This window comes from Ochotona curzoniae, unplaced genomic scaffold (genome assembly GCF_017591425.1).
Source record: "Ochotona curzoniae isolate NIBS_2020 unplaced genomic scaffold, NIBS_Ocur_1.0 scaffold_3890, whole genome shotgun sequence".
NCBI lineage: Eukaryota > Metazoa > Chordata > Mammalia > Lagomorpha > Ochotonidae > Ochotona > Ochotona curzoniae.
This window is the reverse complement of record NW_024467115.1, coordinates 10778514-10801782: the sequence shown is the minus strand read 5'-3', so window position 1 is coordinate 10801782 and position 23269 is coordinate 10778514. Positions and strand designations below refer to the sequence as shown.

The 23269-nt window shown below is 37.5% G+C and overlaps 1 protein-coding gene across 1 annotated transcript in view; it reads right to left on the bottom strand.

Moving 5' to 3' along the window:
- Nucleotides 1–23269, bottom strand: part of LAMA2 (laminin subunit alpha 2) — a 421382-nt gene that overhangs the window by 380947 nt on the left and 17166 nt on the right. The window contains exon 4 of the mRNA XM_040965651.1: nt 6941–7183. Within this exon, the coding sequence (XP_040821585.1) occupies nt 6941–7183 (243 nt within the window). The remainder of the gene's footprint in view (nt 1–6940; nt 7184–23269) is intronic.

Genomic DNA, 23269 nt, shown 5'->3' with positions numbered 1-23269 from the left:
AGCTGGCTTACTGTCATTGAGGTCTTTGTGATCACATATCCTATTGATCAAATAAATGAATAAAGCACAGAGAAGGCAAGCTTATTTTCAAATGTCAATTCCAAGGTAATTCAAAAGGCTACTTTCTCATCTGTACACAGACTCACACCCAAAATCTTGGTAAATTTGTAACAATGTTAAATCAAATAAGGATCTTGAAAGCATTTGTAATATAGTACTAGGTGTGTTTCTTCCTTCTCCAAAATTGGCAGTTTTAAGGATATCATAAACTCAGGTGATGAAAAGAAAAAGAAAAAAAAAATACAAGTCGGCATATAAAAATTTTGTCACATAGGAAATCAAAATAGTGTCAAGAGACTGCATAGAGTTTACAAGAAAATGTGTCTCAAAGAATTAATGATGGTTCTTCTAGAGATTTTTAGGTAAGCCTGTCTTCCTTCAAAACCAGATTCAAACTGAATCCAAGCACCAGAGGGGTGTGTTCCAGCGGAGTGGAAAGGATTGGGGAAAGTAAGAGAGAAAAACCATATGTAAATAACTGAAGGGCTTCTGTCAGAGGAAATTGTAGCAAAATCATGTGGTAACCATGACTATTTAGTTATCAGTCACGTGACAATCAATAAGACAAAAATTCAAAGTAGCAATCCTAGTCATAGAAAAGAAAAAAATCTCATATAAAGAAAAAACACTTTTACAAATTTTAATTTCACGATCCCCATAGCAATGCTAACTACAAAGCTGATCCTCTCCAAAGTGATGGATACGATTCCTCTTTCACCCTCCTTGCAACATTTGATAACCTAGTGATAGTTCAAAATTTATTTATTCAATTCAGGACCAGCCAGAGATTCGACACAGTACATTCTATCAAGTTTGCCAGTGGAAAAAATGTAGTCCCTTTCTCCAGTCAGAAATAGTTACAATGAGTGATGCCTTTTTCCAAGATAACTGATTCCCTGTTCTCCTCCAGGGTTTGAGAAGACTGGAAATATCTGAACAATAAATCAGTAATAGTTATATCAGACCTACAAGGAAACTTGCTTTGAAATATAAACCTGCTTTCCTTGCCCTCCTAAATCTACTGAATTAAAAGCTCTAGTCAAGCAAGTAGTTCTTCCAAACCCTCAAAATGAATGCTCAGTGGTGCTTTCAAGTGGCAGGGTTTTGTTGTTGTTGTTGTTGTTGTTGTTGTTGGCTTTATTTGGTTTTTTTCTTCTAGAAGCTCATAAGAGCAAATGGAGCAACTTAGCAGAGGCAGCACTTGGGCCGTGACTGTAGGTGTTGATAGCTACCTTAGCAGCTCTGGAGAAGGTTCTCTAGGTAGCTGTCCTCCACGCCAGTGCCCTCCTCTGTGGCTGGTCCCACGGAGTGGAGGCCCCTGAGGTTTGTTACTTCTTATCCTGTAGTTCCTACTAGGAAGCTCAGCAGGAGAAAGCATGGGTCCAGCTGAGTCCTCTTGCGATTGATGATACAAAATTGCTTTTGTAAGATGGAGCCCTTCTCAGGAACCCACTCAAGCCTCCTGATTACTGCCTGCACAACAACACACAGGGCTATCCTTCCACTGTCCTCCCTTTGCCTCCTTTGCCAGGCCCTGCCTGGGAGCCCTGGGATAATCTCAAAGCTCAGTCAGCTTCCCTTCTTTAGAGGTCAAGCACAGATGCCACAGGGTAGTATTGCTCTCTCTCTGGGTAGTAGCTTTCTCTAGAACTAGGTATAAACCTTAGAGTCATTCTTAACATCTATTGATTTCTTGCGGGCAACCTGGAGTGGAGTATGGGGGTCAAGCCAAATTGTAGAGAATGTGAGTTGGGATGACTGGAACAACAGAAAAAAACTAAAGAAATAATCAGAGATGATGCAGTTAAAAGCAAAGAGGAATCCACCATGGGGGAAGGGTACCGGGAGGGGTTGGGGGAATCCCAGAGCCTATGAAACTGTGTCACAAAATGAAATGTAAGTAATCTTAAAAAGTAAATGAATGAAAAACAAATAACCAAAAAAAGACAAGAAGGAAAAAAAAAACTGTACGCTCTCCAGTGATAGCATGGGAGATAAGCAACGGAGAATGTTTGATGCAGACACAGAAGTCAAGCCTAGGGGACCATTCGACAGATCAATGAAGAACTGACCAAGGGCAAACTTCAGCTCAAAAATGATACAATTCTTACTGAAATATAGCACTTTAGGATGTCATAAAAGTTTTGGTACAATGCCTTCAAAATTCTGTAGTCAACTGACAAAAAAAAAAAAAAAACACAACTTTCCACTCAGTAGATTTAGTCATTACACAGATATTTTCTTTTATTGTTATATGCTTAAACCTAAATGTTTAATGTAACTGAAAATTTTATCATAATTCTTCACTTCATGGTTGGTCCTTAATATATCCTAACTATTCTTATCTCTGACTTAAATTTGTTTCCAAAGAATATCGCATAGGATTGGAAAAAAGGGATCAGTCAACTCTTAGGCAAGAATACATATTAGACATATTTGGAAGCTGTTGTCCAAACTTAAAGTGAATCTGGAAGTGTAAATCAAGCAATAGAAAGGAAACTCACAGAAGATATGTGAATAGTAAAACAGACAAATGATGTCAAGATAAAGCTGTTTATTTTGTGGTGTTCTTTCTGCAAACCCAGAAACCGCTTAATTGTGAGAAAATATCAGCAAACCTAAATTAAGCAATAGGCTACAAAATATGTCTAGATATCTGCTAAGTATCTTTTGAAACGCTCAGAGGGACTGGAAAAAAAACATGACTAAATACTATTAAATAACAGAGTTGAATTTCAAATAACAAAAGTAACAGAACTTGAATACCATCTGTGGTTAATGGCAGGATACCAACACTAACTTTTTGTTCGCACCAATATAGTGTTGCTCTATGCTATCCTTACAATAAGGCTGAGCAAACATGCTGTGGATATTTCTAAACACTCCTTACACTTACGTAAAGCTTCTTAGTCATCGTCTTCTTTTTTTAAATGAAAACACAACTTCGCCTCTCTTTGCAGATTAGATCATTAGGGCCAATAATCTCAATGAACATTTTGACAAACTGAATAAACCATCTATGAGTTAACAGGAAGATTAAACAATAACCGTGTCAACTTCAAAGAGAAGGAAGATGTTTAGGGATGTGATTGGTACGCTGTCCCGTGGGCTTTTTTCTTCCCAGACAGGGCTGAAAGGCAAAGCAGTGCAACTGACAGTGCAACTGACAGCCTTGCTGCATTAGGAAGAAAAAGTTGAATTCCAGGACGTTTATGGATGGGACTTTGGTAAATCCCACACACACTGGCTTAGACTCCAGACGTAGGCAGCTCAAGAACAGGGGGATACGAGAATGGATGAAGTTATCACTGAGTGAAATTGCACTTTCGAATTGTCTGAAGACCCAGAAATTTGAATGCTTCCCATTAATTTAAAGTGATTAAGATTTCTCATATCTAGTTGAATCATCACAGAATATTAATGCAAAAATACTACCAAGTAGTTCTACACATACTTTGTCAAATAGAACTCTGTTGCACAGGCAAATGAGGATGTAAAATGGAAAAGAATCTACAGATGAAACAATGAAATATAAGAGCCAGATATTAGAATCATCAACTGACAACCATTAAATATGTTTCCTGTGTGCCTACAGAAGAAAAAAATACAATAAAACACTGAAATTTTATAAGATATATTGGTCAGTTAAAATTTTAAAGTCAATATAACATTTTAATATTGAATTTGTAACTTTCAACCTATTTGAAAATGAACCTAATAAAACTAGAATATGAAGTACAGATTAACATTAATATTTCTGTTAATCAGTTTAGATTTTGCATAGCTGAGGAGAGAATTAAAGAATTAGAAGTAGGCCAAAAGGAAATAGCTGGAATAACAATAAAAACAAACGGATGAAAGCTACAAAGTATAAGATATTTAGTGTATGCAATAAGAAATTGCAAGGTATTTCAAATTGGAATTACAGAGGAAACAGTATGAAGAAGTATTTTTTGTAGAGTTATTGGCTTAATTATTTCTTAAAGTGTGTAAAAAATTCACAATGAAGATACATCAAAATGAAAGGAAATCTATTCAAGAAAATAAAAAGGTATAACCTGGAGTAGTATTTCTCACAGAACTCAGTGCAACATTAGAAAAATGTTACAGGTTGCAAAATCCAAGGTCACAGCTGCTAAGTGACCAGAAAGGTGGCTGGTGTAGCAAAGGAACTTAATTTAAAAAAATAAGATGTATGTGGGTCCAGCACAGTAGCCCAGCAGCTGGGGTCATTGGCTTGCACACACCGGCATCCCATGTGGGCACCGGTTCTGGTCCTGGTGGCTCCTCTTCCCATCCAGCTCCCTGCTTATGGCCCGGGAAAGCAGTAAAGGACAACACAAGGCCTTGGGACCCTCTACCCATGTGGGAGACCCAGAGGAAGCTCTGGGCTCCTGGCGTCGGATGGGAGCAGTTCCAGCCATTGTGGCTGCTTGGGGAGTAGATCTTCACACAGAGGGTATTCCTCTCTCTCAACCTCCTCCTTTCTGAATATCTGACTTTCCAATAAAAATAAAATAAATCTTTAAAAAATACTACATGTGTATACATGTTTTTGAAAGGCAGAATGGGATCAGGGCAGGAAGGAAATCTTCCATCTGCTTTAGTTTTTCCTGAAGCCTCCAAAAGCTGGTACTGGGCTCAGCATGTCACAGCAATCTGGATTTAATTCTGATTCTTAAGTCCTATTATTCTATTTCTAACATTCTGAGCTATTCTCTTTCTTCACCCACTTCTCCTCTACAGACTCCAATAAAATTCCCATGAAGTAGAATCAATTGGCAGAAGCACTGTTAGGTGATTTTTAGTGAATGAGATCTGGTAGTGGAAACAAGCGTCAGCGGGAGAAACACATTCATGTTCAGGTTCACATTGGCAAACTGATAGAACCTGTAGGATGGAGAGCTACATTCCGAACAGGGAGGATGTGGATATAGATTTGCATGCAAGTTCTTCATGACACATATACCTGGCTGTATTTTTACACTGTTCAACCAACTTATGAATTAATAAAAGGGTACAGGGCACGTTGAGGCAGCCTAGCAGCTAAAGTCCTCATCTTCCACACACTGGAACCCCATATGGGTGCTCATACACGTCCCAGCAGCCCTCTTCCCATCCAGCTCCCTGCTGTGGCCTGGAAAAGCAGTCAAGGACGGCCCAAAGCCTTCGGTCCCTGCACCTGTGTAGAAGACCAGAAAGAGGCACTGGGCTCCTGGCTTTGAACTGGCACAGCCCCAGCCCTTGCAGCCAGTTGGGGAGTGAATCGATGGATGGAATATCTTCCTTTCTGTCTCTCCTCCTCTCTGTATTTCTGACTTTCCAATAAAAAATAAATAAAACAAAATAAATAAAGGGGATCAGAACAGCTTTGAACACATCATAGAATTATTTATCCAGGGTAAGCACTCTATCCAGGAGAAAAAGAATCAAAATTATACACCGATATACTCTCAGTCCCTAATCCTACCTCCTCAGGACAAACTGCCCAGGAATTGGGTATCACCGAGCACTCAGCAGGCAGAACAGCTGTTTGACACTCCTTTGGACTCCTTGCCATCTAGCAGCCTGAAATTTCTGCTGACAGCACCACTGGGAATCTTTTCCCCCAAATCAGTATTTCTAAACAGGGAATATGAAATATGTTGATGCACTGGTATCTGCCCATAAGATAATACTGCCAAAAAGAAATGTGACAGATTCCTATCAGGAGCCTAAATTCCTTCCAGAACTGTTTAAATGAAAAGCCACATTAGCTACAGCAAATACGAAAGAATGTGAATGAGTTCTCCAAAAATGGAAATGTAGAAGATGACACTAGGCTCAGACGTGTAGACTACTAAGATGGTATCAGACATGAGTATAAGCAGGTAGCATTAAAGAAGGTTCAGTCACATACATTAAATGGGGAGCTGTTCAGGAAATATAGAAATGCCAAAATCAGAATAACTAAGTGAAGTGTCCACTATTTGGCAGTTTAATAATAATAATTATTATTAATCATTAATAATTATTATGATTACAAGAAACCTTTAAAAGAGCACTTGATGTGCATGTCAATAATATCTTAATGTTTTTATAGAATTCATTTCATCTTTTTGACAAGCATATGAGATAAGAAATTGTACTATTTTTGCAGTATATGAGATGAAACTGACGCTCAAAGACATTTAGTAACTAGAGCAAGAGCCTATGACTAGAAACTTTAAAGGCATAGTTCACATTTGTGACTTACAAATCAATGAATGTTAAAAAAAATCAATGAATGTATCCAAAATGCTAACCACAACGTCCCCCTCCCCCCTAAAATAAATGAGTGAATACAAACTACTCCAGATGAGCAGGATATATTCTAATTAGCATAGAACCAGGTTGGCACACCTCCATTCAGGACAGCCTGAGCCACAATCACAAGCCTCATTGGAGCCCCGTAGGATAACACAGAACAGCATCCAGGGACCAACAGGTGTTCTTTCACTTCAGAACTTCACAAAGATTCCATTTCTTTACAAGTTCAGCTCTTTTGTCTCCATCTTCTGAAAAGAGCCCACACAAACCTAAGGTATTCTTTAAGGGCTCCAATTCTTCTCTAATCATTAGAATCCTCATTGTCTGTAAAATTTCTTCATAAGGAAATTGAATCATTGACTTTCCAACTTAACCTCATTTCCTGTCTCTGATCTTCAGGGGAGATGAGAGACACGAAGATAGATAAAACTCTAATCACTTCACTTTTTAAGTTAAGAACTCATTAAAATGTACCTCTGCATAATCCAATTTTAAAATCTCCCTGACATTAATTACTGATATATTCAAATCTTTCTGCCTGGCCTTTTTCATCATCTTATCTGTACTACAGTGGTGTACTTTCTCATCTTACCTCTCCATTTTCTAAGGGATGAATCTTGGAATAAAATGAAGTGCAGATAACCTCGTCGTCTTTGGCATACGAGGGTGGGCCAGTGCGGGGATAAATGTTGTAGAGGGTTAGGCACTCTGTGTCCGTCACAGCGTGGTACTGCCACGGCTTGTATTCAACATCATCAAGCGAACGCTCCAAAATCCAGTTTCCAGGCCGAGGGGAGTTAGCTGCTTTCACAATCACATACGCAATCTGGAAGATCTGGAGAAATAACAACACCATATTTAAAATCTCAAAGTATTCTCACCAATCTCCAAAGTGGCTTTTAAAAAAACACTACAGAAAGCACAATCAAAAAGTTTGCAACCAGAACAATTTGAAATTTACATACAGTATCCTTATAATACAAATCTTTCATAAATGTTTTAAGGATCCTTTTCATGTCAAATATAATGCTAAACAGTAAAGATTGTTATTTTATAACCTATAATGTTTTCCAAAACAATCTAATTACCATGTGTACATATTTAACTTTTTGCCAAGAAAAAATGCTTCATATTGACAGTCATGGTTTTGAGCATAATACTGGCTAAGACCAGATTTTAGTGGCAGCATTTTTTGGTGACTTACTTTCTTTTTATTTTGAAAGGCAGAGTTACAGAGTGAAGGAGAGACAGAAAAAGCTTCTACCCATTAGTTCACTCTCTAAATGGCTGCAAACCAGGAGCTCCTCCAGGTTTCCCACAGGATTTCCAGGCGACCAACTGGATACCAGCTCCATAGAGGCTCGGCCTGCTACACTAGTGTCAGCCCCACATTGCAACATTTTGCTTATCAAAGTCCTGTTGTTATCATCATCACCTAAAATGCTTATTATGCACAGATTATTCACCTTAATGTTTGACTTCAAAAAAAAAACTCATGTAAAATTTCCTATATAAACAGTGCTTCTTACAAAGCATGTCTACTTATATCACTTAAATCTCACCAAAATATTACTAAGATGGAATTTGTATGGTGCAGCAGTAACAACATAGGGCTTTAGAATTATATTCCTGTTACATGATCCTAGCATTTATATAAATGTGAAAAGATTACATTTCCAACTATTTTCTTTTTTTCATGCTTTAAAATCAGAAGCATACCACTGAGATAAAATGTAGATTGAAAGAGATAATGTACAGAAAGGGTGTGGCAAATAATTTGGTAGCCCATAACCAGTAACTATATATTCTATGCCCTAGAACAGAAACCAGCACAGAAGACAGTTTGGTGACGCAGAGATAACTGAGTGAAATTAGAAACACATTAAATGAAGTATTACATTATCTTCTCTTTATAAATAAATAATGTGCTAAGAAACTGGGTGGGGAAGACATGAGAAGAAACAAAGAAGCATTGGTATTACAAGGGAGCATAGTGACAACTGAGGGAGATACTGAATTCCTGCCTTTTCAAACAAAAGGAAATAATAATAATAACATTAAAAATGTGCAGAAACTCAGGTGTTGAAGGTAATGGTGAAGACAGGCTGAGATGTTCATATCCCATTTGAGAATGCCTCGGCCGATTTGATCACTGCTTCTACTCCTGACTTTTGCTTCTTGCTAACCAGTGGTGACAGGGTGATGCAATGGCCAGTCATGTGGAAAACACAGATAGAGTTCCCATCTCCTGGTTCAGTCTGCGCTGTCACTCATGATCTTACATTGGATGATCTCTCTTTGTCTGCCAACTATCACCCAGAAAAAGAAATCTGCATAAAATTCAAAGACCTAAAAATACATATTCTAGGCATTTTCTGAGATTGCATATGTGTGTGTCTAACAACATCATTCTGAAATCCAAAATATTAATGCTTAAATGTCACTGAGTGCCATTGTATGTTATGTGTGCCATGTCTTAGAAGGATACATACAAACTGGTCATGTGACTGTCCTGTCATCATTGAATTAATTGCATATTATAATAATGAAAGAAGTACAGTATTGATAAAGTAATGTTGTTTCATTAGTAACTGCTGTCAGATATGGAAAATTTGACAGCTCTAAGTTTGTGGTGGTTGGGGTACAACTTAGAGAATGGTTGGCAATAGTGTGGTTGAAGGGAGTTTCAGGTCTCCTGATAAGATCTCGGAGACTGGATTCATAAATATGAAAAATTGACACACAGGAAATAACACAAATGTTTCTAACATTGTTCCCCTTGGATCCTGTAGAACGTGAGCCTTGTATGCACACTCTAGGAAGTTGCAGCTCTGAAGTAACTGAAATAAAGGCTGGGGTTTGCTCGTTAGACACTGCTGTAGAAAGGCTAGTGCTTACAACACAAGTGCCTCTGCACTTGCTGCTAAATCACTACTTCTGAACTTTCCAAATTCTGCCCCTCTTTCAAAAGTTACAATTAACCCCACTACATTAGGGAATCATAAAAGCATGCGGTTTTTCTGTACTTTAACCACTCAGGAAATATCAATGAATTTACATGTACAAACATGTGTTTAAGTGCAGGTACAAAAACACCTCTTTCCATGCTTTCACAAACTTGAATACCCTTAGACATTCAGGGAATGAAAAACACAAACACAAGAGAAGCTGCTACCTCCGGTTGTCAAGTAGGAGAGCCACACTGAGAGAGACCTGAGATTTTACTTTTGTACAACACCTGCTATGCTGCTTCATTAATGAAGAATTTTCATTTTTTGAAATACCCAAAACTATAACATCAAAGCAAGGAACCAAGAACTGGTTAGTGGGACATACTCTATCAAAATGCACTTTATTCTGTATTTTTGGTGCATTGTTCTCCGTGACTTAGTTGTTTAAATAGTGTGTGTGCAGTAATTGATTACATGAAGCTGATTTATTGAAAAAATCCACTAAACCACATACCAACAGATTACTCTCAGAATTCAGGGATAGAACAGTCTCAGCTACAAAGTATGAAATACTTGTTCTTTGATTTCATTGTTGGAAATCCCAAAGTATCCCTGGCAAAATCTTAAATTGACAAAGAAGGAAAATAAGTCACAAAACACCCAGAGGACAAGGATTTCAGCTTTTACATCTCAAAAGATACTGCAGTTTTTGCTGTAATTTTTTTTGAAATGGCAGGAATCCAGCATGATTAGATTTAGTACAATAACCAAATTCACTGTATTATACATCAATGTTATTGCTACCAGTTTAAAACTTGTCTTTCCTATTCATTAGAACTTGAACCCCAGTCAATGTTAGCAAATTTTATCACTTTCAGCAAAGAAGGAATACAACTCTTGGGTGATCATTCTATTAAGTTTATGTACTATACAAAATATTTGTACTTGTTTGTCCTCTATTTTCATTTTTTTCCCCAAACTCAAACCATGGGAGATGCAACAACACAATGAGTACAAACCCAGTGTTCTCTTTGAAAGGGACAATATGTGTAAATATCTTAAGTTAAAATTTTTCCTCCAAAAAAATTATATGTCAAGATTTTTAATATAAGAAACAAAGAGAAAAGCAAAAATGTATTAGATATCACAGCTTCTCAAGGATACACTGAGATTTTGGATAAAGAATCTTGTTCAGGAAGTAGCTGAATCAGCAACTACTGAAAGACAAAAAACCTTGAAGCTACAATGTGGATTTATGATTTAGGTCCTTCTGTTTGGGCTGTGAATTAACAGCTAATTAATACATTTAAAATGTTCTAAAAACTTCAAATGTCTCCTTCTGTATTTTAATAGAGCAGTAACATTAAGTGACATGGGAACACAGTCTTTGGCTGACAGAATATTAAAGGCAAAAAAGAATCCCTCTGTTTTATGTATTATTTCAATTCCATGCAAAAGTAATTAAGTTGCATGACATGTAGTGCTTTGAACAGACTTGTAACATGTTATAAATAGAACTATTAAAAAGACAATGAATAGTGGAGGCATTCATTGAAGACTTCAGAAAAACATGAAAAAAACTTTATTTTTATTTAAGATTTATTTATTTTTATTAGAAAGTCAGATATACAGAGAGGAAGATCTCTTGCCCAAAGGTTCACTTCCCAAGCAGCCTCAAAGGTTAGAGCTGAGCCAATATGAAGCCGGGAGCCTGGAGCCTCTTCCAAGTCTCTCACAAGGATGCAGGGTCCCAAGGCTTTGGGCCATCCTCAACTGCTTTCCTAGACCACAGGCAGGAAGCTGGATGGGAAGTGGGGCTGCCAGAATTAGAACCAGTGACCATATGGGATTGTGGCACATTCAATGTGAGGACTTTTAGCCACTGGGCTATCACGGCAAGCCATGAGAAACATGAATATTTTAACAGTGAATTTCTAGATATTTCAGATTTTCAATGGCTTTGACAGGACTATCTAAGGCTATCTATGCACCATTCATTAACTATGTCTTGTATTTTTAGTATGATGTTCTTGAAATCTAGTAGTAACATTGTATTTCCAGATGAATAAAACTCCAACCTGGTAGGATTTGCATCAAGGAAATCCAACAGACTCATTAAAAGAATACTAAACACCAAGAAGAATCAATGAACCAAACATATATATGTACTACATGAAGATTGGCTCATATAACACTTTTTGCAATTTTAGTTGGTCTCTGTAAGACTCAAGGTAACTTAAAATACTAAACATCAGAAATTTTACTCTAAGGAAACTTTCTATTTCATAATCCATTTGGAACTCATTTGCATATGGCCTAACAAAAGTCTTGTAACTGCTTCACTTGTTGCAGAATAAAAACAGGTGCTTCTTCTAAAGTAAGCTGTGTGTTAAAAACTTGATCTCGTTCCGTGTGAACTAGAATACAGGGTCTTTCTGAAGAACGCCGAAGAAGTTCCAAAGTAACAACATTCCATGATCACATCAACAATGGTTTGCTTTTAGGTCTTTGTTGCTATTACGGCTAAGATAGATTCTATTTGCATACCACTAGAGGAAAAGGAGGCTTCACAGCTGGGAAAACTAATCTAGAACCTTTGTTCATTGTAGATAGAATTGTTCATTGTAGCTCACATAGAACCAATGGCAGTAAGTCTGACATCAATTTCAAATTCCTAGTATACACATTTCTGGAGATTTCAAACAAGTATCTGCTTCTGTAACTTCTAGAACCTAATTTCTCCTCAGAAGAAACAAGATATAGAGGAAAAGGCTACCAAAAACACTGCGTTTTGGAGATTTTTCTGAGACTTTGGGGTCACTTATACATGGTTAAAGGAGCCAGGTCAACATATGACGCGTCATGACACAGAGCCACTGAATCTCAACCTCCTAAAAGTTTACACATTACAAACCCGCATATATATGGTGCTTTATTATTTCCAAATATCCTTCCACATCTTCATTCACGTTCTCTCATGAGAACTCTAAGTGATCTAATTGCTACCCAGAGACAATTTCTACCTCTTTCCCCTCTCATTACTGTCTGTGAGCTTCACATAGAAAATAGTTGTCTACATAATGGTTTCATTTTTAAAAGATTAAGTTTCTAGTAGGTCATCTAACTTGTGTGTATGATACATTTTATTTTACAAAGTAATGAGAATTACAGCATGTAAGATTTAGTGTTCAAAGAAGTCAATTTCTAACAACAAAGGTTCAAAATGATGCTTTTAAATGTCCAGCATGATAGCTCAATTGGCTATTCCTCCACCTTCAAGGACCTGCATCCCATAAGGGTACCGGTTCATGTCCTGACTTCTTCCCTTCCCATTTAGCTTCCTGCTTATGGTCTGAGAAAGCAGTGGAAGATGCCCCCAAGTCCTTGGTACCTTAAACCTATGTGGAAGACCCAGAAGAAGCTCTTGGCTCCTGACGTTGGACCTGCTCAGCTCCAGCCATTTTGACCATCTGGGGGATAAATCAATGGATGGAAGAATTTTTTCTGTCTCTCCTCTCCTTGAAATCTGCAGGATTTCAGGGCTTTGGCCTATGCTCTGCTGCTTTCCCAGGCCACAAGCAGGGAGCTGCATCAGAAGTAAAATAGCTGGGACATGAACCGGCACCCATCTGGGATGCTGGTGCTTTGAGGTAGAGGATTAGTCAATTGAACCATTACACCAGGTCATAAACACTTACTTGAAATTACTTACTTAATTTCCAGCTTTCCCTAAGTTGTTTTTTTTTTATAAATTACTGCAATTCATTTTTCATGTTAAATGTATATTTTTCTAGAGCTGGGCAAATTATTTTTAAATAATTGTAGCAAGAAATCCAAAGACGGAAAAGCAATGGATTGAGGGATATATTGTTACATGAGAAAATAATAAGAAAAAAATGATCCTAGTTACACATAGAATGCTACTGTTTCCTGAGAAGCAAGTCCCGTGAAATGACACTTATCTAAGCACCCAATGCTTACCCATGGTCACTAATGTCACCCTAGAAAAAGGCCCAGACATTTGCTGTTCTCAATGTGGTGAAAGCAAGAAGGCACATTTATAAAGTGGTTATGTCCAAAAGTAAACTTGACTCTGAGCAAGTCTTTTCAGTGTAACTATCAGTTTCAGGAATTGCAGGAGCAGGAAGAACAGCTATCATTGCCATCAGAGTGCAAGTACTAAAACACGGAGTCTGAGAACATCTACTGGACAAGAAATGTGGATTCTCCAGAAGTAGAAATTGTGAGAAAAATTAACAAGAGACTGATTAAAGACGTCAAGTCAAACAAATATAGTGACTTTGTGTCTTCTGATTTGATCAGCCACCTGTTTAAATATATTTAGAAGTTATAGTGCAGAAATCTAATACTGGTTATTTGTTACTTTTAAAGTAGTAACAGTGATCATTTTTTAGGAGTAAAATAGGTTCTGTTTACAAGAGCCTTTAACATATATGTAATATAAAACTTATGGAGAAAATGAGACACATGAATTTACTTCCAAATCTACTAGGGAGCAGAATTGGATGTGGATAGATTTACAAGTGATGGCACGGGCCTGGCGCGGTGGCGCAAGTGGTTAAGGTCCTCGCCTTGCACGCCCGGGATCCCATGTGGGCGCCGGTTCTGATCCCGGCAGCCCCGCTTCCCTTCCAGCTCCCTGCCTGTGGCCCGGGAAAGCAGTCGAGGACGGCCCAAAGCTTTGGGACCCTGCACCCGCGTGGGAGACCTGGAAGAGGCTCCTGGCTTCGGATCGGCATAGTATGGCCCGCTGCACTCACTTGGGGAATGAATCATCGGACGGAAGATCTTCCTCTCTGTATCTCCTCTCTGTATATCCGCCTTTCCAATAAAAAATAATAAAAATAAATCTTTAAAAAAAAAAAAAAGAAGTGATGGCACTAAGTTATAAGTTAATTTTATAGGTGGGTACTGTGTACATGTAGGTCCATGGCATTCCTTTTTATAATTTAGCCTGAGTCTAAAAATTTGCATAATCAAAATGTAAAATGTTTACTAATACATCTTAATAAGCAAATAATTCTCTTTCATATAATGATATTGCCATACCAGTAACTGGGTGCCTGCTCTTGAACAACATTTAATGAATCTTCTTAATTATCTTGATAAATGGTTAACTCTGCTTTTTACTATGACCACCCTACATTCTGAGCTTAAGAAATATGTCCTAATAATTCTTTCAAATTAATTATCAACTTCAAAGGTCATTGTTGGACCAGAATCCCTCTAAGTTTTAGTCCATTCTTAAGAAAAGTAGTAACAGGAGCAAGTCGAATACACAGAGGAATGAATGGAACCCTCCTTTAGCTTATTAACGCATTTAGTATCCCATGCTTCATTAAGTTGCTATCCTTTTCAACAATACTAGCTGCAGGGAATACCCAAGCAAGCATGTTCCTTGCCTTCAGCACTGTCCTTGACATCTACCTGTCTTCACACGTTTCTCTCTCATTTGAAACAATCCATGATTTCGAAAGACTGACCTGCCTCCTGTGAATAAGTCACTGGCACAGCATGGCTGTTCCACCAGCTGCTGCTAAAAGAACAGGTAGGCTGAGTCCCCATAAAACATGACAGCCCTTTCAATGAAACCATCACGGAGTGCAGTATTGGTGTGAATTACAGACAATCAGGAATGTGACAGTTGAAAGCCTGCCTTCTAAAAATTATTTACACTAGAGGAAAATACCCAACAGTGCCTTTGTTTTTGTGCTTTTAGAGTAATCAGAGTAAAAAGAGCATACGCATTCTCCAATCTATGACATTACAGACATGAATGAATCAAACTGGTCATGTTAACACTGTACAATAACAAATCAAAGACAGAATGAAACTTTCTGGTCCTGGTTCATGAATTCTTTCAACAGATCAGAGTCGCTTAACACTTCTCAATTTCAGCTATTACAGATGAAATAGCATTGGCTATTTTCATGCTTATATGTAACCCTATATTTATTTTTCCCTATGGATTTGCTTAAACTTAATCTGTACCCTCTGTTGTTTCATTACTTCACCACACTTTCTCTGTTTAATCTAATAGAGCCCATGGGATATTCTTCTATCCTATTATAATCAGCTATATGAATGTTACCAGTGACCTGACTGGAAAGCTAACATTCTTTTTCTCCTTTTTAATATGCTTTGGGATATCTAGAGCTTCTGATTATCTCTTTGAGAAGAAATGACATTTATTTAAGATTTAGGTTTATTTTAATGAAAATGGTTCCTAATACACTAATTTTCACTTTCTGGAAGAAATAAAGACAGAAGAATTCAGAAGACTACATTATACTTGAATTTCTCTCTAAGCCTTGAATTTGTTCATTTTGTATTGGTTCTCTAAACCTTGAAGTGGTTAATTTTGAGTTCCCCAAGCAAAGATCTTTTCCTTTGGAAAGTAATATTTGGTTCTTGTATTTTATGTACAGGTATTTGTTTCTACTCTAGAGATAGATAGGAAATGATTGGACAATTAAAATGACAGCAGTAAGGTCTGTCAGAATAATATTCCCTCAGCGTTACCTAGATGCCAATCATTACTTTGTGTGGCAAGAGAGACTTTACTTCGAAGTATCCAGATGGACCAAAAGAAACACAAAGTTTCTTGAAAAGAGGGAAGAGTGACAAAAGAAAAGTGGCCTTGAGATATTGTGATGCCTTGTGAAAATCTGGCTTAAGAGCTGGAGGAAGAGCCACAAGCTAAGACAGCAGGTGGCAGGAAGAGCCAGCAAAGACGACGAATGGAGTGGACTCTATCCTAGAGGTTCCATAAGGGAATGTGACTGCAACCCTCCCTACACTTTGATGTTAGCCCAGTGAGATTCAGGACATACATATTAAATTGTAATGTAATAGACTGATGCTGTTTTAAGCTGGAAATTTTACAATAATTTGGTTTGGTAGTAACAGAAACATGTATATTACACAACATGCATATGGTTGTAACAGAAAATTAATAATACACCATGTGTATCCTACTGTACATTCCTAGTAAACTCTGGAATATGTTTGTAGCTCTTCCTTTTTTTTTTTTAGCAAAATAATACCTTTCAAGTCTATGCATATTACAACTCTTAATACAGATATTTTTCCTTCTGTACCTCAATTTCTAGTGTTATGCCCAATGATATTTCAAAGTAACAATTGAACATAACCTTTGTTTTGTGCTAACGAAATCTTACTTTGCTTTCCCAAAACTAGGTTTTAAGTTGCTACCAATAGAAAGCATACAAAACCCTACAGATAGCTGTTAAAGCCTTACATTTAACAGATGTTCATCCATTATCAAGTCTACTTAAATAGGTGATCCAAAGTAGAATCTGCTCCTGAAATGATTTAAGGGAATGTCTAAATGGATTTTTACGAGTAGTTAAAAATATTGATGATCAAGTTACAATACTAATAAGTATGGATGGCACACTACACATCATTAACAAAGGACAAATTCTACCGTTAGTATTACGTAGTTTTAAATCACATATTATTCTTCTAAAGTGAAATTCTGCTGCTGCCACTATTTGTCAATATGGTTTTTACTGCAAATTTTAAACAAATGATCTCACTTGCCAATTAAGTGAAATGAAAAAATGAGAAAGCTGCAGTATGATAGCTCTACTCCCCTTGGCCCCTTGAATATTCTAATACTCACTTAACCTTTGCGTCTTGCATTCTTAATTCATTACTTGTTTTTATTAGGGACCACATTAGTACAGTACAAGTGATGGTTCTGAAATCCCAGTACTTCCCGGTCCTAAATCTGATTTAGACATAGAGACCTAGGAGCCATGATTGGCTCCCACAGTTACTTGAAAGAGGAGGGAATGAAGAACCTCAGTATCAAAATCCCGACCCTTTGCTCATGGCTCATTGCTACTAAGAAACTGCGTGAGCTTGCAGGCCAAATGGCCTATGTAACCTTTAGTGGCCTATGTGACCTTTAATGAATCAAGGCCCACCTAAGTCAGGTTATCTCACAGGTGGCTCCAAGTAATTAAGTGGGTGCTTACCTTAGTTGCTGGAGGCATGGGCTGTCCAGCCAAAATAGGTTGGAAATGTGTGGTATTTCCCCTCACCTTGCAGGTTTTTGTGAATTGCCCATTTTCAATCTATTGTAGACTGCCCCTATAAAAACCCTATGAATGTTCTATTGGGGCCACAATCCCAGTAAAGGGTATTGGTCCAGGCTGGCCAGTTGGTCAGCCAGCTGCCTGCTTTCAACCAAGAACCCAGGCTTGGATGTTCTGAGCTTGAATAAAACATTGTTGTGCACTTGGATAAAAAAAAATCATTCTGGCCATAATTTAAAACCAAGGTTAACAGATGGCATTCATATGATGATAAAGAAATTTTCTAAAAACAATGCCCCAAATTTAAGAAATATGTCCCAAGGGTCTATGATAATTAAAAAACATCATAAAGATTATATACCCAGCCTGATTACTGCTATTTTTAAGTTAGAAATTTACAACATCATAATATGACTCTGATGACGCCAAGTCAAAAATGATGTATCAAGTGCTAAGAGCTGGATCTAAGCAAAATATACAGCACACACAGCACTGAAATTTGTCTGTCTTCCCTCCGTCAGTGTCCTGCCCTTAGCAGATCTGAATATCTGCTGCCCATGGTCATTCCAATGGTCTCTGCTGGGCCTGATTGCACCAGAATCTGGTGTATCCTGCTTCACCAAACTAGGTCTCATACAACCAAAAGGTAATAAAGGAAGTTAGCAAAGTGACATGGGAATAATTTCCTAGTATTGGAATATTTCCAATTCAACAGATTCTGAGTGGCACAAGAAGTCATGGTCACAATGATCTTGAAAAAGGGCAAGTGATCCTGGATTCTTTATGTGGTTCAAAATGTTCTTTTATGCACAATTAACCATCCCTTGATATCATACAGTTACGTAAAACACTTAAATGGGAAACTTAATAGGACAAAATTAAGTGAGTAAATTCCAACACTACTATCAAATAAAACTGTGGGTTAGAAAGTCTAGAAAAGGGCTTAAAAGGAACAATGCATCTTTGGATAACAGAAATAGGAACTCACTAATACAGAATCAAGTTCTGCCTCATTTATGATACATGAGGCTTTAAACATAATCGACGGGACTTCCTCTGAACAAATCTGACCAAATAGTTTCTTAACACTGAACAATAAAGTTACAAAATCATCGGTAGTAAAACCTGATAGGGGAAAACCAGTCATTATCAGCAAAGAATGAATGACAGCACCTTGTAGTTCTACCATCAACCTGCACGGGGAGACAACTATAGAGACATATTTAAACATACTTTAATGAAATGGTAATGAGGCAGCTCAGGCTTCATGTCTACAGTGAGTAAAATAATGGTGTTGTAAGTAGTGGCCATGAACAGCAAGGACATATAGAGACTTGAAAAACATATTTGCATATATTTGGCATGGAAAGGACAACTCTGAATGTTTGTACATTGAGTATTTTACCCAATTAAGTATTGTCCCTCATGGAAATAACAACAGTAAAACCATGACCATGAATCATGAGTTAATTCTTTAAATGTATAGGTCAGAAGCTTTAAAATGCAAACCACAGAAGGTCATGATTTGAATTGTAGATAGGCCTGACATGGACATTTTAGAAATGAACCAAAGGCTTGATGTACACAATACGATGAGCTACACACAGATGCACTTGTGTAGCCTAAACAGAAATGAAATTATTTAAATAGAAACAGAATAAATTTAAATGTCTATATTCGCAGTAACCTTCTTAGGGAGATTTGAGAGAGAACATTCAAAGGTAGGCTCCGGTGACTCTTTAAAAGAGGACAGCTGCACGTGTAGTCAGCTGCACATAAGCTATTGTAATTCTCCCCTACTTGGAAAGCAAAAGGACTAACAAGCCTATTAGATTCTAACATTTTTCACTTCCATATATATGTCACCCACATTACATAGTTTGCTGGTGTTTTTACCGTATACACATTATAAAGCAACACACAACTCACTGTGGCAGCCTATAGCCAGTCTATTGAAATATGGTAGTAGTCAAAGTTTCGTCCACCTTGGGGTTATATTCTAGAAGAGTAGGCAAAAGCCATGTTTTCAAAAACCATGCTTTCCCAAACCAGGTTATGTATCTCTTTGCCGTTCTTTTTAATTATATCACACTGATAATTAGAAAATCAGCTATATCAGGAGTATTTATACCATGAAATCTGTCTAACACTTTCAATTATGATAAATTAAGACATTTTTTTTCAATCCCCTGGAGAGCTAGGGTACCATAGTAATTAACAAGGTAAATGAATATTTGAATGAGTAAATGAAATTCTAGGCAGTGTTTTCTTTACTAGATGGTGAGCAGAGACTCCTGAGAGCGTGATGACTGAGTACAGACCTTAGTAATGTGATAGAGGGAGCCGTGACATCTTGGAAAATGTCATTTATGCCAAAGGAAACAAGCAAGCATTGAGACTGACACAGGGGAACCCACACAATGGCTCAATTTGCTAATCCTGCACCTTCAAGCAGTAGCATGCCATATGTGCACTGTTCTTTGTGTCCCAGCTGACCCACCTCAGATCCAGGTCCCTTCCTTCAACCTGAGAAATCAGCAGAGGATGGCAAAAGTCCTTTGGACCCTGGACCCATCTGGGAGGCCTGGAGGAGACTCCTGGTCACTGGGCTTCTGGCTTCAGATCAATTCAGCTCCAATCACTGTGACCATTTGGGGAGTGAACTGATGATGATCTTTCTGTCTCCCCTTCTCTCTATAAATTTCCTTCCCAATGAAAATAAATAACTCTTGAGAAAGAGAGAGGGGCAGACAAACTGACTGACTGAATTAGGAACAAATTTGGTCCATTTAAGGCAGGCAACATGGTAGATTAAAATAGGAACACACTGTGTTTACTTAGGTTGTGAGAGAAGCAGACAAAGGTTATGCCATATAAATCATTCAAAAGGTAGTTGACAGTTTGGATTCGGTGATTCCACTGGGGGATTTTGAGTAGTGAGGTGATAAGATACTTGATTTATTTTAAGGCAGAGCTACAAATAGAGAAAGAAAAAGATGGAGAAAGAAAGAGATGGAGAGAACGTTCTTCCACTGGTTCACTAACCTGATGGTTGCCAGAGCCAGGACTGGGCGAGCCTGAAGTTAACAATCAGGAGGTTTATGAGATTGTCTCATGAGCTCAGAGACAAAACACTTGGGCCATCTTCTGCTATTTACTCCTTACTTATTATCAGGGAGCTAAATTGAAAGTGAAGCAGCCAGAATTCCAAAAAGTGACCAAATGGAAGGCTGGTGCCACAGATAGTGATTCAATCTACTATACCATGATGGGTTCCTGTATACCTATTTTTTAAAGATTTATTAATTTTTATTGGAAAGTCATATTTACAGAGAGAAGGGGAGACAAAGACAAACATCTTTCATTTGCTAGTTCACTCCCCAAGTGTCTGAAGCAGCAGGAGCTGAGCCAGTCCTAAGCAAGGAGCTTCTTCTGGGTCTCCTACCTGGGTGCAGGTCCCCAAGACTTTGTGTCATTCTTCACTGCTTTCCCAGGCCACAAGAGGGAGCTTGAAGGGAAGTGGAGCAGCCAGGATATGAATCAGTACCCAAATGCAATCCCTGAACATGCAAAAATTTCAGACACTAGGCTATGACACTGGACCTCATATACCTATTTTAAGTTAATTTTGGCTGCTGCTTGGCAAGGCATGTGAGCTTTGGGGGAGAAATGTGGCAAGGGAGTAATTATACAGGTGGGTAGAGTACTTCCGGGGTAAGATTGTGGCTTCTGCAGTTGTGATAGTCACAGAGATGGTGAATATTCAAATTCAGAAGACATTTGTAGGTATAGCCTCTAAGACATGAATAAAGGACAGGAAGGAAGGAATAATCAAAGGGCTGTTCCTAAGTTTTCTGTTTGGTTGGTTTATTTGCCAGAACTGAATTAACTAAGGTGCTACTCCTTGTGAAAAGAGCATTTTGAAGGAAACAAATCTCGGGCATTTCATTGTAATCTTAGAACTCTGTGATGTTGTATTAGGAATTCAAGAGAAATGACTGGGTCAGGGACATAGGCAGCATTGCCACTGAATGGGCCCTGCCACCTAGGGCCACTTCTTCATCTGTCATGTTTATTTTCCAAACTGCAGAATAGAAACAAAATCATTATTCTTTACCAAATTTATGCAGATTATAAAACATAATACATATGAAATATTTAGAGTAGTATTTTGTCTCCTTAATTACTAGCAATAATACTTTATGATAGTTCAATGATTTTATTAGTGCTAGATAATATATGAATTATGTTTTTACAATAATAAAAGAAAATCATTGAATATCAAATTAACAAGGTTCTTGTAATTTGGAATTTTTAACTAAAAAGGCAACAAATTAAATTTACAATTAAATTGATTCGATTAACATGCCAATTGGAGGTGCTTCAATAGTTAAAATATTTAATTAAGGTAAGGATTGGATCGATTTTTTTTTTTTCAGGAAAAAGAGAGCTTAACTTTTTTTTCTTAGAAAAGATTTACTTTATTTTTAAGGAAAGGCAAATTTACAGAGAGGAGAGATAGACAGAAAAGATCTTTCAACCATTGGCTCATTGCCAAAAGATCTCTCAATTGGCAGAGCTGAGCCAATCTGAAGCCAGAAGCACAAGCTCCCCCTTTGTCTTCCATGTGGGCACAATATGCCAAGGCTTTGGGCCATCTTCCACCATTTTTCCAGGCCAGAAGCAAGAAACTAGATGGGAAGTGGAGCAGCCAGGACATGAACCAGCACCCTTACTGGATGTCAGCCCTTATAGCTTGAGGATTTGTCATATGAGTCATCTTGCCTGGTCTGGATCTTTACTCAAATCTTTATAATTACTGCACAGTTCTCATTGTTTTTGGCTGACTTTTGTCTGGATGCCATTCTTCACAGAATAAAAAAGGAGGGTTATAAATGAAATGGTAGAGTATATCTTTAAACTTGATCATTCACATGAATTTAATTTTTAGCTCCAGAGTTCTTCTTGCTGACTCCCATGATCATGGCAGGCCCTAGCAACAGGGCTATTTCCTGACATTCTGCAGGCTAAGGGTCTCACTTAAGTGATACTTGCATGTCAGAAGATACACAACATAAGAGATCTTGCAGCAGGAATATAGTCTACAAGATCATGTATTTATGACATAATTTTCAAATAACTAAGTCTTAAGACGAGTTACATGAAGTAAGATGCTTTTATATGATATCAAGTTAACTAAGAAAAAAGTTCTAACCACAACTTGCCACCAATTTGAAAACAAGTGTGTTTGGGGCAGGAGAGCCAGATGGGGGTGGAATAAGCACAAATGTTCATGCTTTTAACTAACTTTCTTATAATGTGAAAAAAGTAACATTTATACAAATCAGTTAATTAATGAGACAAAAATCTTTAAATAATACCACATGTATTATAAAGCAGCTAAAAACCTCAAGATATACAGGAAAAACAAGAGTATAGAAAAAGCAAATGTTTTAGCTAAATGTAATGCTTTTAAGGGAAAAAAATGAAACATTATTTTGTGAAATGTATTTTTAGATTTTTTTATTTATTTGAAAGTCACAGAAATAGAGTTCCAACCTTGTAGCTCACTCCCCAGATGCTTACCACAAGCAAGGCTATGCCATGCCAAAACCAGGAGCTTAGAACTGCAGTTCTCCCTCACGGTTGGCATGAATACAACTATTTTCACCAGAAATGTACTTCTAGAGAGGCAAGAAGGCCATTGTGAATTTGGAATTAGAATAGTTAATGAAGAAGATTAAAGCTAGTCTTAATGCAGCCAGTGCATAAATAGGCATATAAATAAGCTATAAAGATCAGCTTCTTCTTTAAAAATTGGTAATACTGCCAGTTTTGGAAACACTATAAATTATAGTCTAATGTTGATGTAATTTTGAATGT